Genomic DNA, 14,943 nt, shown 5'->3' on the forward strand with positions numbered 1-14,943 from the left:
GTGAAACCTATATAATTTTTAAAGGGGCTATTAGCAACTTCAAATGTAAGTATAACCTTAGGGAGACTTTTTTCCAGAGAGGCTAACATCAGGTCAGGGTAAGCAAGACCCAATTGGGAACACTCATACATCTATCCTAACAGGAATAGTAACGTGAAGAAAACAGCATTACCTTTGGGGAAGAAGCACCACCAATTCACAGGTGAGTAATTTAACCTTAAATATACTTTTCAGAATAGTGCAACACACATTCAAGGTAAGTACGTACTTTGGTAACCTGCATTCTTAGAATTACAGTTAACAGCCAACTTCTTTTACAAGTAACTTTTGCACACTTGTTATTCTTTTCAAGGCAGAACCTTTTTTATCCTGTCCTTCCCTTATTATATAGCATGAGTTCAATCAGAGGCAGTAGAGGGACCCTAGTGGTTTAGGTGCCAGCTGCAGGCAGAGTGAGCTAGGGTTTAGTTGCAGGCAAAGCCAGAGTTCCAGACGAAGACTGTTCAAACAAGTACATATTTCACTTTAATGTTAGTTGAGCGTCCAGGGACTTCAGAGAAGACACCCCCCTAGAAGGATGCCGCAGTGGGCCTGGGAAAAACTAAATGAGTGGCCTCCCAATCACAGAAAACACCCCAAAGCTGTACAGAAATCACAAAGGCTTAAGGTAGGTAAAATACCCCAGCCAACACAGTACCTCAGCACAGAAGAATAGTTGGAGGATGACTTCAGGATCTGCAGCCAAAAAGACGGAAGACAGGACTAGAGCAGGGATCACAGTAGACTGCTAGAGGCAAGAGTTTCCTCGTGGCTGGATACAGCAATGTGGATTTGGCACCTTTTCAGGAGCAAAGAAGACAGAATATCGCTGGTCGGATTCTCGTTTGCAAGGTCCAGGACTCTGATGACGGGACTTTTCGAACCCGAAACGTGACTCTCGAAATCCAGCAGGATGCCTACTAAGTTTCAGCGAGATTTGGTATTCAGAAGACTGTGCACCGCCAGAGGTCCCAGGGTATTGGGGTATTGCAGCCCCGCAAGGTCGCAGCACAACATGGGATGGTTCAAGATGCCAGTCTTGTGGGTCTCATCAGGCTCTAGGTCGGGTCGTCCGTTTCGGGATCCCCAGACTGATTGCAAGGAAGGGCTACAAGAGGATTTGGTTACACAGCAGGCTCTCCGGCTGCTGGAAATAATCTCAGCTGCGGTTTCTTCATCTTCCTCTTTGGTTTTGGTTCCAGTGGTCGGCTACCTCTTCAGCTTCCAGGATCTGACTTTTGTGCAGGAACCCAGCCAATCAAACAGTCATGCAGCATTCAAACTTGGGGCATTGGCAGTCCTTTCAGGACAGCCAGCCTTCCAGTTTGAGCTAGATTCTCGCAGTCAGATTGGAAGACAAAGGGCTGCAGAGTTTTGGACACCTCCCTTGCTTCCTGCCTTCACAGACACAATGGAGCCTAGGCGGGGAGTCCACAGGACTCCCGCCGAAGATAAAAATCACACAAAGTAATTTCCCACCCTCGATGTCAGGGGAAGTAACAAGAAAAGGACCTGGAACACTAAAATGGTGAAAAAAAAGACTGGGGCCATTTTGGTAAAATTAGCACCCATGGGTGCCTTTACCGGGGCTGTGCAAACAGCCCACGGTAAAGGTGCACCGAATTATCAAAAAGGTTCACTGCCACCGGCCATTAAAGGCTCTTTGTCCTCATAACATAAATTTTACATTTGAAATGAGAAAGAATACTCAGTCGCCCGAGCACTCCACATAAGGTGGGGGAGGGTGGTGCTGGTCTCGCCAAATAAAATATAAAATGTAGTAAAAGGTATCCCAAGAACCTTTCTACCCTTGCGAACTGTAGTTCTCACAAGATTAGCCAGATAAAGTTAAAAAGGGGGGCCTCTAGGGCAATCCAGCAACAATAGGCACTTATTGCCAAAAAGTTGTGAAAGAGGAAAAATTTTTTTAAAAAACAATATGGAGAGTCTTAAAAATAAACACCCATAAAAACAGTAAAAGACTGTTGAAAAAGGTTCTCACTCACTGAGGAGTAATGAAAAATACTCCACCAGTAAAGCAAAACCTTCTGCAGTTGACACGGGTCAGGAAGATTTATCATTACTATAAAATCTTACTTAACAGCTATCACAGTAAATATGCTGATGTATATACCGAATGGAATATTGATCACTGCTCTGCGTAATCATCAAGTTAGCTTTGTGTATTCATTATCTAAGAGGAAAGAAAGTAAGAGCCTAAGCAGAGTGCATGGTTTAGCATGCAGAGAACTGTGCAAACTAGGTGGAATAGTGTAATTTGTGGCCATCTCACTTTCAGCCTAAGTGGTATAAAGCAACAGGGTGATAAGATAGGATGTGAATGTGCACAGTATCAGTTTATGGATTGAGCACTAGTTGCACAGGTGAATGCAACCATGAGGTCACAGAACTAGGTTTGCTATCAAAAGCATTTGGTTGGTGATCATGTATATTTTCAAACGTGTTTACTTGTCAACAAGAGGCATCTTCGCCAACACAAATATAGTTGACACAATGAGATTCAGATACACTAACCTAAACTTCACTGTAGATCACGGACACAATGCTGTGTTTTATACAGTAGCAATAGTGCAATTATGCGTTATGTAACAAAATGTTCCAGGAATTAACTTGCATGGCTGTCTTTTAAAGAAAATAAGTTAACACATACAGGTCTTTGCAAGACAGGATATAGTTATCCTGATAAAAGTATCATGCCAATTACTTCTAGTTTGCAATTATTTGAAAAAGAAAACATAATCATTATCTAGCACTCACACTAAGAGTGGAGATTGATCATTATTGTGCTTCATCCCCTCTTCTAGCGAGGACCCCCCCAGCACTTTTTGCCGGACTTCTGGACCTTTTTCTTTCAATCCTGAACGAGTGGAGCCTTTTTTCAATCATTCATTCTGTGGGCTTTGTCTTTTGGAACTCTATTCTTTGTATTCTACCTGTACTATGGAGTCTGTCTGCTCCATAGCTCTTAAAAGCCCCTGTTTTACTACTGCAGCATACAGCTCCTTATGGGCAGTGTTGCTGGGGACCCTTAGGGTCCCTCTAAGATTTTTTCTATATCCTCAATTAACTACAGTTCTTAAGAATAGAGAGATACTTAGTACGTCTCCCAAAACATTATAGTCCGAGATTGGCACACACCACCTTCAGTGGAGTGCCAACGGGGTACTCGGTACTCTTCTTTCTGCTCCTGTGACTTTTTACAGACAATCACCTAGTTATGGCTGGTGGCAGTGGACGTGTTCTACCAACTATTGTGCATCTTTTATACCGCAGGCTATGTTCATAGCCTCGGTAATGCACAATAGGGGGGCCCAAGTACAAACTTGGGGCCTCCCTTCTTTTTTCAATATTACTAGCGTTGTTATTCTTTATTATCCCTTCTACCATTCTGGGAGGGTAAGGTATGTGTGTGTATTTTGCTTAATGCGGCAACCAGTCTGTATCCCCCGCCTACGCTCCAGAGTGTCTGAGCAGGCAGGAAGTGGGGGAGGAGTCTTCCACCCCCCCTGTCCTTTGTCTGCCATAGCGCATGAATAGGTCCAGCTCCCACAGGGGGTCTGGATCTCCCGATATGGACAGCCAAACACCCCTTTCTGTAAAATGCTGAGAGATTGCAGAGGAGTGTGTGCTGAAACTGTATAAAAGGTGAGGCTTCTGGAGTGTAAAGTAAGACGACCACAGGAAACCGAAGTAAGCCAACACGACCACAGCAGCCTGCAGACCCTTTGCAAAGCGACCACTGCCCTCCTGACCCAGTTTTCTATGCAACAGAAGAGCTTCGAAGACCAGCGCTGCATGACCCTAATACCAGGAGACCTGCTTCCTATTTCGAGTGTATTGTCGTGGAAACACTGAATCCTTCCAAATCTTTGCTGAAACCGTAAGGACACTCCAGAGATCCAGACACAGTGAATCATGGCATTCTCTTGGAACGACTACAGGAGGTAGAAGAGTCTCTGATTCAGCATTAAACTGGTTTAGGACTTTTTTTTGGATACCATCAGCGTGCGAGATTGGGGGAATTCCTTTCGGACCTCATTAAGTTGAATTTTGGGGTCCCGCAGGGATCCTCCCTTTCTCCACTGCTGTTTAATCTGTACATTTGGCCTCTCCTGGAAATTCTGAGACGCTATGGGTTGGATTTCCACTCGTACGTGGACGGTACCCAGATTTGTATCCGAATTGTCAACTTTGAGGAAGCATTTAGCAGACTATGACAATGTCTGGAAGAAGTAAGTGGTTAGATGTCAAAGAACTACTTGCAGCTTAATACTGCTAAAACCTAACTTATATTGTTCGGACCCAAGCGCTTGCTGAATACAGCTAAGACATTGCCAATTTTTACACTTTTAGGAAAAAATGTAAAATGTGTATCCAAGATAAAAAAAACCTGGGTTGCATAGGGCAAGAGGACCTTAGTATTGAAGCTCAGGAGGGAGCTAAGATTAAAGCAGTGCATTTTGTTCTGAGACTACTACGTCAAGTACTTCCTTATATACCTAAAGAAGATAAAGCATCCGTGGTGGGTGCACTAACTAGCGCCCACCTAGACTATTGTAATAGTCAATTGTTAGGTGTTCCTTCCAAACAGCTTCAGCGACTTCAGAAAGCACAGAACGCAGCTATTAGATTGGTATTTAAGTTCAGTAAAACTGCTCACATGTCTTCATTTCGCCGTGAGTTACATTGACTCTCAATTGAAGACCGTATCAAGTTTAAGACAGCCTGTATGGTTTTCAAATGTGTAAATAGCCTTGCCGCTTTGTACCCGAGAGAGCTAATTCAGTTGTTTCACCCTCCGAGACAGCTGCGTTTCAGCGATGGTCATCTTCTGGTTATTCCTCACCCAGTCTACAAATTTCGAGGTGACAGAAGATTTTCTGTGGTCCAAGGCTGTGGAACTCCTGGCCATCAGAGCTAAGGACAATGAGCTAACTTCTTCAATTTCACCGAGCAATAAAGACCTTTTTGTTGAGGTAGACGGCCCATGTATTCTGGGGGTCTGGTCTGGATTCATCCTTACCTTTTATCAACTTCAACTTGGTTGTCATCTGCGCAGTTATACTGTTTATTCTGTTTTGTGCGTGCTATAAATACCAAAATACAAATACAAATCCGATCCAACTCGCCCAGACCCCCTGACCAGAGTGTGGGACTGCAGGAAGCGAAGAAGATTGACAGGGCGATCTGTGTCCTTTGTTGGTGCTGCTGAAAACTCGCCAAAACCAGATTGAACCAAGAAGTTGCTGAAAGTTGTGCTACAGGTCCTCCCTCGAGACTGCTGCTGAGAGACAACGTCCATTGTCCTGCCTTTCGTCACCAGACCAAGGAATCCGGGAGGTCGGGTCCAGAGCTGCCACATCGCAGAGGAGCCAACATAAACACATTCTTCAAACCAAAAGGTACTGTGGGGAAAAGGGTATTGTTCATTCCAAGATGTCTCTCCAGAGCGTTGGAGTGCACGTGGAGGTGTCCAGGGAATCCCCCTCTTACCCAAGCTGCTGCTTGTGTCCCCTTCTCGAGTGCGTTTTTAGGTCTTCTGTTAGTTGCTAACTTGCTGCTTCGATAACTTTAGACACTAGAACAAGCCCGCTGCAACACTTCAATATTCGTTGTTTGTCAAGACTTCAAGCCATCGCCGAACTGCCCTTAGCTAGGGTTGCGTTTCTGAACTTAAAAGACTTGCCAGGCAAATAAACGGTCTCCAGAACCATGAACTAAGCTCATGTTGCATTAACCACTTATTTTCCTCCCTTTAAGTGGCTTTCCTATATGTGTTAGAAGAGTAAGTACGTTATCGTATGACCTGTTGAAAACTGCATGAGTGCGCGATTACCGATAATACGATAACCTTGTCTTTTCCTTTTCTAACATTGCTACACATTTAACTGCAAACATACACAAAAGTGAAAGTGCCCTTTGACGTGAATTATCTAGTATTCCTAAGTGTTCTACTGTAAATGTCTGAAGTATTTAAAGTGATTCTGGTGAAAGTATAATAAATACAGATCTTTCATATAAATGAAAGTAAGTGCTTCTTTGTTATGCCTGTCTAGCTAAGATTCAGAGTACTTAACTGTAGCTCACATCTTCCGCTTAAGATAAGCCTAACTGCTCTGCCACACTGCCAAGGTCCTGAGCTAGTACAGGGTGACACTAAGAGTTGGGGATCTGCAAACCACTGCGAAAGATTACTGAAGTCTTACTGCCAGTAGGATTTTAGGAAAACTCCTTTAACAATGGTTACTGCTGCACTCGCTCTCCATTAGCCCCCTTTGAACTCGCAAAGAAGAGAGAAAAGAGGGTGGAGAGAACCCAGGCAAGAGTAATGCAGGGCAAGTTGTGCTTTCATTGAACAGGGTAGCTTAAATAGCTAGGTATGCTACTCAAGTGTACATTTAATTAGCAAACCACCAGAATTGCATAGCAAATTTCTATGCGACACTGCTTATTTTATGCCCTGTAAAATAAGCAAGAAATGCTACGTACTCTGCATAAGAGCGACCAAACACAATGGGGGAATAAAACAATCTGACCTCGACGTGTGAAGGACCATGGGTACAGTACATGGCACACTAGGGACAGTATTACAAACAAGTCCAGTCGACGTACCTTTTCAAACTTCAAAAATAAGTCATGCAATACTCCACACCTACCATTAGATGTCAGCCTATGCAAAGCACGTGATTCTAAGCAGATACACAATTCTCCGAAACATACATTTGTTTTGTCTTGTCCCTGGTATTGCCACCAAATCGCCTTAAAAAATAAGAACCCCCCCCCCCCCCAAAAAAAAAAAACACAAACTGGATCACCACTTATTTTCATATTTGTGCTAATCTACTCTGTGGGAACACATCCACCATCTGTAAATGTGTTATTGTAGGTTATTTGATAGGAATTGACATGCCTGTTCTCCAAATAATTGCAATACAAAAAACAATTTCAGCCCTGTGGACAGTTCCCGAGAGGCCACCCTATTCTGTTGAAGAAAATACATTAATAATATCTAACCAAACGGCCTGGGTAGTGTGACAGAGCAATAAGGTTTAGGCATGGGAGTGTGTGAGTGATGAAGAATTCAATTAAGCACAAAGAGCAGTCATCCAAGCACAAGCATAGAAGAAAACTCAATTTGCGCCAGCAGCGCCACTCCCAATCAAACATTTAGGTGAACAGCACTTCCTATGCCCAGGCAGACATAGTAATCCAAACAAAAGCATAAGCGTTCTCATAATGCTATGAGAGTCAATCAAATAACTAAAACACAGATCGCTGAAGCAGTTTCCTGAGGGACCCTCATTCAAACGCTAGTGAGAAAACATGCATATGCTTCCTTCAGCCAAGCAGGTGACAGTTGCATTTTATGTGTGAGCACTACAAGAAAGAATATGTATAGGTTTTCCAGCTCTTACCAGGATGCATCCAGGGAAAGCAGTTCGATCCCACGCTGCAGCATCGGCTTAAAGCGGAGGGTCAGAGGAAATGGAACCTTTGCTGCAGGAGACAAAAAACTAAGCTTAAGAGACCACCATTTGAAATTCTACTGCAGCATTTCTGAAAATATACAACATACCAAAAACCATCCCAAAAAACGGGGCTCCTTGGTAAGTGCGTTAGCGAGTTTTACTAAAGTCCTCCTATGCTAGGACTGTAGAAGAATTGGTATACAAGGCTCCAACTCAGTTTTGTCCCTGTACTACTCAATAGGTTTGGTACCAAAGAGTGAGCAGCCAGACAGCCTAGTAGGGAGAAGGGACAGTCGAGAAGACACACTTGCACTTGCATATAAATATAATTATTTATTAAACATACTAGGCAGTGTTATGTTTACTTCTAAGTTCAGATAAGTAAGAGAAACTTTATACATATAGTAAGACGTTTGCAGTTTTAATCTGGCCAGGTGGCTGGTAGATAGCCACGGTAAGGGAGTGGCTAGGAGAGAGAGAGAGAGCCTGCTGACGAGGCATTCAAAAGAGGAGTATGTCTGCGTGGGAATGACGGACAGTAATCCACTCAGGGAAGATCAGGGCTACACTCCCTCTGGACCGAGTAGATCTGGATGCAGAGAGGATCTTGTAGCCTTCAGGGAGGAGAGAGTGTGTCAAAGCTTGTGACAGAGCTGGCTGTGAAGCATGTGTCAGTAAGACCGAGGACATCGGGGTCCAGTTCTTCCAAGAGGTGGCAGATGTCAGAGAAGGAGTTGGGCAAGATTTGGAGCAGTACCCTTGGGTGCACTACAACAACCCTGACCTCCTGGCAATAGGTAACAACCTTTGGTATAAGTCTGTACTACTCAGGTTGGTAGCGTGATGAGCAGCCAGGCTTATCTCAAGAGGGGTCAATGTGAATAGTAATGGAGTAACACAGATTCACAGTGACCAGTATTCAAATAAACTCTAATACACAAAGTTTCTTGATTAAACAATTATTGATTTAACAGTCAGTTTGAGTAAGCCTTCTTCAGAAGGAGCAATATAATACTAACACGAATACACTCCAAAATAAACTCTTAGTTTCTCTAAATCAGCAAATGCCCATTTGGGATGGCACACAGACCCTTCCTACACCCTCAGGGGACAAATAGCTAGGACACTGTGGACATTATATCACTGTTGCATTTAGAGCCATACTTCGGAGTATGTCAAAGAAAAAGGTTATTAGAACACAAGAGGTCACACAAATATTCTAGAGCAGGGAAGTACCTTTGGCAACCACCTATACAAAGTAAGTTAACCCCTTCCTGAAAGGAAGACCAAACACCAAGTCAGAGGGAAGGAGTCGTCATTCAGGGAGCCAGGCCAAAGTCAATTCGAAAAAAGTCTAGGTGAGCTGAGGCACTTCATACAGGTAGGTAAAAGTCTTGCACAATGTTTTAGAAATCTTTGTAGAAAAGAAGAAATCAACGTAGGGCCACAAGCTGATTAGACTTGCGAGGTAAAGAAGCCGTTAGCAACTCTACAGAAGCAACCAAGACAAGTCTTAACTGAGATCAAGTAAGGCTACTACAAGAAGATGTAAGTTCTCTTAGACTGTACAGTACCTTTGGTTAGAATAAATGGTTCTAGCTGGCTTCTGTTCTGTGAGGCTCTGCAAAAACTGTTGTTCCTGGGCCCTAGTCGTGGGGACCAGGGGGAGGACTTCTGCAACATAACAGGACAGTCGGCGACAGAAAAAGACCAACTTCTATTCAGTGGCACTTCGCTGTTTCAGCTCCGCGCGTCTCAACAAATGGCACCACCGCAGACTCTTGGCTGTCGAGATGGGCTTCCTTGCATCTGGGGACCAGCACTATGTTGAGGTAGCTCAGGCTCGGTCAGTCCTGCTGCCTCGGAGTCCGGAGGATCTTCCTGGAGCTCTTTGACAACTTAAAAGAAATGTACACAATCCGGTGTCCCGCTCCCTGGCTCTTCGGTTCCAGCAGCAGCAGTGGAAATAAAACCAGCTTCGAGAGGATGTCCAGACGGGCTTACTTTAGAGTTGATTGGTCCCACCAACTCAAGGGGAGAAGTCGCCCTTACAGGGCTTCTCTAGTCGAGGCAAATTCGAAACCTCAGCACAGCAGCAGGGCTTCACCGGTCAAACCAACGGTCCAGGAGTTGCAGCAGGCGTCTCTTCCAAGTTCTTCTTCGGATTCCTTCGTCCAGTGGTCGACTCTGTCTTCCAAGCCAAAAAGCCTTGACTTTTATGCAGGTTTCTCCCATTCATTTCAGCCTAGCTGCCAGTCAAAGAGCAGGGTGGCTTGCCTTGCCGGACAGCCAGCCGGCCAATCACCTTTGGGTGCATTCCTGTAACCGAGGGGGATTAAGCACAGGGGGTTTCTGGCACCTCCCTCACTTCCTGCCCCCGCCAGACATACTGGAGTCAAAGGCAGGCTTCACTTGTGAATCCTGCCAAAGACAAAACCAACAAAGGGACCAAACTTGGTTTAGCGTGCAGAGTAAATCTCAAGAAGGACCTTTCGACAAAGAAATGGCAAAAAAAGGAAGGCTCTGTCCATTTTGACAAAAATGGCACCTATGGCTGCTTTACTGTAGCAGCAAACGCAGCCCGCTGTAAAAGCACACCACAGTGGTTAAAAATAAACCACTGCCACTAGCCATTTATTGAGGAAAGGGCAACATAAAGATGTTACATGAGAAACTAGACAAAGGGGATACTAAGTAACCCCTCTATCACCCTATTGTAAGATGGTGTGTACTGGGTCTAGAAAGTTACAAACTTAAGTAAAGTCAATTTCACTTTACGGCTCTTGAAAACAGTAGTTATCCAAGAGAAAAGTATTTAAACCTTTGGAAAATCTGAAAGACTTCACTGTGCCACTGCACTGAAAGTGCTGTGTGTCACAATGTAAAAAGATGCCGCCTATGGAGTTTGTCAGACTCCACAACCAAAAGAAAAACTGTTCATATCATAGAAAAATTACATGAGAGATTGGGAAAAAGGGTCTCACTCTCTCAAGTTAAGTCCTCAAAATAAAGCAAAGGTGCTGGGGGTCTCTAAGGTAGAGAGGAATTAGCAGATTTCTGAGAATTCTCCCTAACAGGAGTGTTTGACAGCACAGCGAGAGTTGAGAGCGGTAAGATGAAGAAGGTTGCCAACTTTAAAGACCTTCCGGGGAGGGGTACAAATCAGAGGTAAGCCCTGCAGAGGTGAGGAAGGAGCCAGAGGTGGGGAAGAGGAGGAGGGAACAGAGGGCAAGGTAGCCATGGGGGGGAGAGGAGGGAAGAGCAGGAGATGAAAGGAAATTGATGAGGCAAGGGAAACTCCTGCCAAAGAGGAGATTGGCCCGGGGTCTTGGACCATGATGGTGCCATTAAGGTAGACATTAATGATGACTTTAGAGGAGTCGAAGGGAGCCATGAGAGCTTCCCATCGGGTGTCATTAATGGGAGGAGGAGGAGACAGGACAGAGCACAGATCATATTAAGAGTCTATAGATCTGGTGAAGGAGCGACAAAAGATGTTGGTGAGTGTCTGTCTGGTGGAAGCGCTGGAATAGGTGTCAGCAATAGGGAGACCTGGGTTGGAGGCCAAGATATCCTTTTTGAACTTCTTCTTACCAGACTTCGTGAGAAGGAAAGGATAGTCAATGGAGATGGAGAAACAGTTGGAAAATATAGGAGAAACAGAAAGTGTCATGGGAATGGTAGTGTGAAAAGGAGGGGGGGGGATGCAGGTAAGAGTGGAACAAAGAGCGGTGAAGTCACTGGGCCGGCAAGTTACAGAGAAGCAACAGTTACAAGCAAAGTGCAGAGCAAGTTGGCAGAGTACAGGAGGATGTAACTTTAAACCAAAAAGCAAAAACAGCAGGATTTAATTTAAACCAAAAAGCAACCAAAAAGCAACAACAGCAGGATTTGGGTTTACAATTAGGTTCAGATGCAAGCAAGGGGTCAAAAACGCAATGCAATTCAGGGTTTGAACATGGGAGAAACAATTAGAGGGAGAGTGAAAGTCAAAAGGGGAATTGAGTGAGTCCAGAAAGGAGGGAGCTAGCCCATGGTTAGGGAGGGTTGAATGTCACAGCAGTCCAGATTTCTTAGAAGAGTGTGGCGGCAACATTATTGAAAGGTCTGGTGCCAGGGTGCAGAGAGGACCTCAAGAAGCATGCTGGTAGCGGACAGGGGCCTTAGGAAGTGGGCCTTTGGTGAAGGGGCTGGCTAAAGCCTGCCGGTCCTCAGTTTGACAAAAATAATGCAGTGCTGGCCAACGGGTGAGCCTTTAGGGAGGGCGCAGAGCCATCACAACAAAGGCGGCCATCGTGGAGTTGCAGGAGGCAATGCCGACACAGGCAATTTGTTAAGGAGCTCCGGGCTCACAAACAGAAATGAACAGAAAGGATAGCGCGGCGTGCACACTAATGATGACCAAGTATTAGAAGGTTAAATGTGCCAATTTCTGAAATGTTCTTTTTTGTTGTTGACTTCGCCATAAATTATTTGCTTTTGTTTCACTTGATATTGATGACAAAACAGAGCGAAACACACGTGATGGAGTGGTGAAAAAGGACACTTCAGAGGATGCACATACCTCGAGCCACGATGAACTGCCACAACGCTGCCTCCAGGCGAGCGCGCAACGAGAAGAAGCAGGAGCAGCTGTGCGGAGCTCTGATGTTATCAGGAGCAACAGCTGAGTGGGAAGTGAGGGAAGTCAAACTCTGCAGCCCTTTGTCTTCTGGTGTGCCTGAGTGAAACCAGTTCCCACTGGGGGGGGGTTGACTGTCCCGATTGGATAGCCACCCGCTCCTTTCTGTAACCTGCAGGCAAAGTCTACAGAAGTTGTGTGTGGGTTCCTGTATAACTGTCTGGTTCTGGGTGCTGAAGACAAGTCGAATACTGGAGCTGAATCCGAAGAGGAAGATGAAGGCAAGACAACCAAGGCGACCGGCAATGCCTGCTGTGTAACCAAGCCTGTTCTGGCCCCTTCTTCAATGTGACCTGGGCGTGCCAAAAGCGACTCCAACCCATGGACTGGTGGGGCCAACCAGTCTTTAGAAGACTGGCATTTTGAGCCTTCCCATGACGAGCTGTGACCTTCCTGGGCTGCAAACCGGCAATACCCTGTGACCTCGGGCCAGAGTGCTGTGCAACATTTTCCGAAGTCCGATTCTCGCTGAAACTCTGGTGGACTCCTGCTGGACAACCAGAAGCAAGATTCCACTCCTTGAAGTCCGCTTACCAGAGTGCTGGACCGAGATAGCGAGGAAAATCCAATCTGTGATTAACGTTCTTCATCTGGTACCTTGAAAAGGGCGCCAAAGCCACAGCGCCGCGAGAAGCACAGAAAAATCCTTTATTGGGAGTCTTTTCCGTCGACTGCTGCTGCAAGTTCCCATTGTTTTTCTTCACCATCACCAAGAATCCAGAGACCCCTGTGCTATTGCACCGAGAAGGTGTCCGTCTGCAAGCTCTTCTTCACTGCTGAGGTACTGTGTGGCTGAGGTTAGTACTTAACTTAAGTCTTTTTTTGCTCCTGCGTAGCAAAGTGGGTGATGTGTGTTTGGGAGTTCACCTATACTCTTCGTCCAGGCATAATGGTACAACATATCCAGGGAGCCTTCTACAAAGTCCCTGGACACTTGCTACTAACTTTGAAGTCTGTACTTACTCGGGAATCCCCAACGTGCCTGCAACTGACTTGGCTTGCATAGTGTTGGCCAGTACACCACTAGTGTCCCCTCTCCTTCTGGCCTCTAAGATCACTCATGCCTTAGAATAGGGAAGGGCTATAAACGATAAGGCCTCTGACAGTGGTCGATGTGGTTGGAATAATCTAGGGAGTTTAGCTTAGAAAATCCATGTGTGCATGCTGCCGTTCTAAGACTTGGGTGGCTGGCAAGGCTCGACTAAGCAGCCCAAGAGAGGTCGGACACATGGGTGGGTGCTGTTGAGGATTAGAGATAGTTGCTGTTGTTGAGAGTGTATGTGAGGTCTATGTTTCTTCTGGTTGTGGTTATGTGATCCGATTTGGGGGATGCAGAGTGCTGCTCTAATTGTATTGATCTGGATAATTTGAAGTTGTGTGAGGTTTTTTGCTGAGGAGCCTGCGAAGACAGCGTTACAGTGATCGATCCTGGAGAGGATCAGGGCTCTGGCCAATGTGATGCGGCACTCAGCGGTTAATAGGGGTTTGCAAGCTGTGATGAATTTTGCAGTGTATGCAGTGGCGAAGGTAATGGCATTGACTGGACGTGTGAGTTAGTGCTGAGTCTAGGTATACCCCTAATGTTTTGTCTTTTTTGGCAACTGTGATGTTGTTCCCATCGATGTCAAAGGATTTGTAAGTGGGTGGAAGGTTCTTCAGCCTGATCGGGCTGCCTATGATCAGAATCTCTGTTTTATAGTCATTAAGACAGAGTTTGTGTTGAGCCATCCAGTTCAGGGATTTGGTGTCGTAATCGCCAGTGCTAGGTAGGAGTATTTGGGTGTCGTCAGCGTAACTTGTATATTTGACACCCAATTTGTCTAGCCGGTCAAAGAGCGGTTTTGTGAATGCATTGTATAGCGTGGGGGAACCACATGATCCTTGCATGTGACTGGGGTGGGGTGGGGTGCTGCTGTGGTCTGAGAAGACTCATTGATCGATTAGAGAGGAAGGATTCAATCCACCTTATGGCATTATTTGACAAGTGGCCGTCGCTAGCTAAGTGGCAGCATAGGATGTTGTGATTCACCAAATCGAAGGCCACAGAGGTCCAAGTAAGAGGAGGATGGCTAGGCCACCTCGGTCTCGGATTGATCCATTTGGATTTTAAGATCTAGCAAGGCCGTTTCAGTCCCATGGCCGGGTCTGAATCCTGATTGGCGAAGGCCAAGTAGGGTATGCTTTTTGCGGTAGTTCTGGATTTGTACATAGGCCACTGTAATATTTTTAGTAAAAGGGGAACTGCGGTAATGGGCCTGTAGTTGGTTGGCACATTAGGGTCTAGAGTGAGTTTCTTCAGTACGGGGAAGTACACACGCTTCCTTCAGATTTTCTGGCACTTGCAGGCAAAGGAGTTGTCAATTAATGATGTGATGAACGGGGCTAGATTATCTGTGCATTCTTTGATCAGCGTGGCCGGGCAAATGTCTCCTTGACATTTTGATGGTTTTAGGCCCTTTATGATTTTGATACTCATCTACAGTAACAGGTGAGAATTCAAACCTTGGGTGAGTTTGCGGAGGGTGGAATTTCATGGAAGTAGTTAGGGCGGGTGGTGGGGCTAGCTTGTTTTTTTTTTTTTAGATTAATCTCATGTTGTAGGGTTGCGATTTTGTCCATGAGTGCTTTCTGTATGCTTTCGCACCAAGCTTTGTCTTTGATGCAATGGTCAGGAGTCTGAGAGGATTCTAGTTCCCAAAGGACAGAAAAAAGCTATTTGGTGCCAGAGTCTGT

General features: G+C 45.4%; 1 protein-coding gene across 1 annotated transcript in view; it reads right to left on the reverse strand.

The window, feature by feature from the left end:
- The window catches only part of LOC138569443 (ER membrane protein complex subunit 3-like), a 243,048-nt gene that overhangs the window by 145,531 nt on the left and 82,574 nt on the right, over positions 1–14,943 (reverse strand). Inside the window, exon 5 of the mRNA XM_069647416.1 lies at positions 7,476–7,557. Coding sequence (XP_069503517.1) covers positions 7,476–7,557 — 82 coding nt within the window. The remainder of the gene's footprint in view (positions 1–7,475; positions 7,558–14,943) is intronic.

This window comes from Ambystoma mexicanum, chromosome 2q (genome assembly GCF_040938575.1).
Source record: "Ambystoma mexicanum isolate Mex_15411 chromosome 2q, UKY_AmexF1_1, whole genome shotgun sequence".
Lineage (NCBI taxonomy): Eukaryota > Metazoa > Chordata > Amphibia > Caudata > Ambystomatidae > Ambystoma > Ambystoma mexicanum.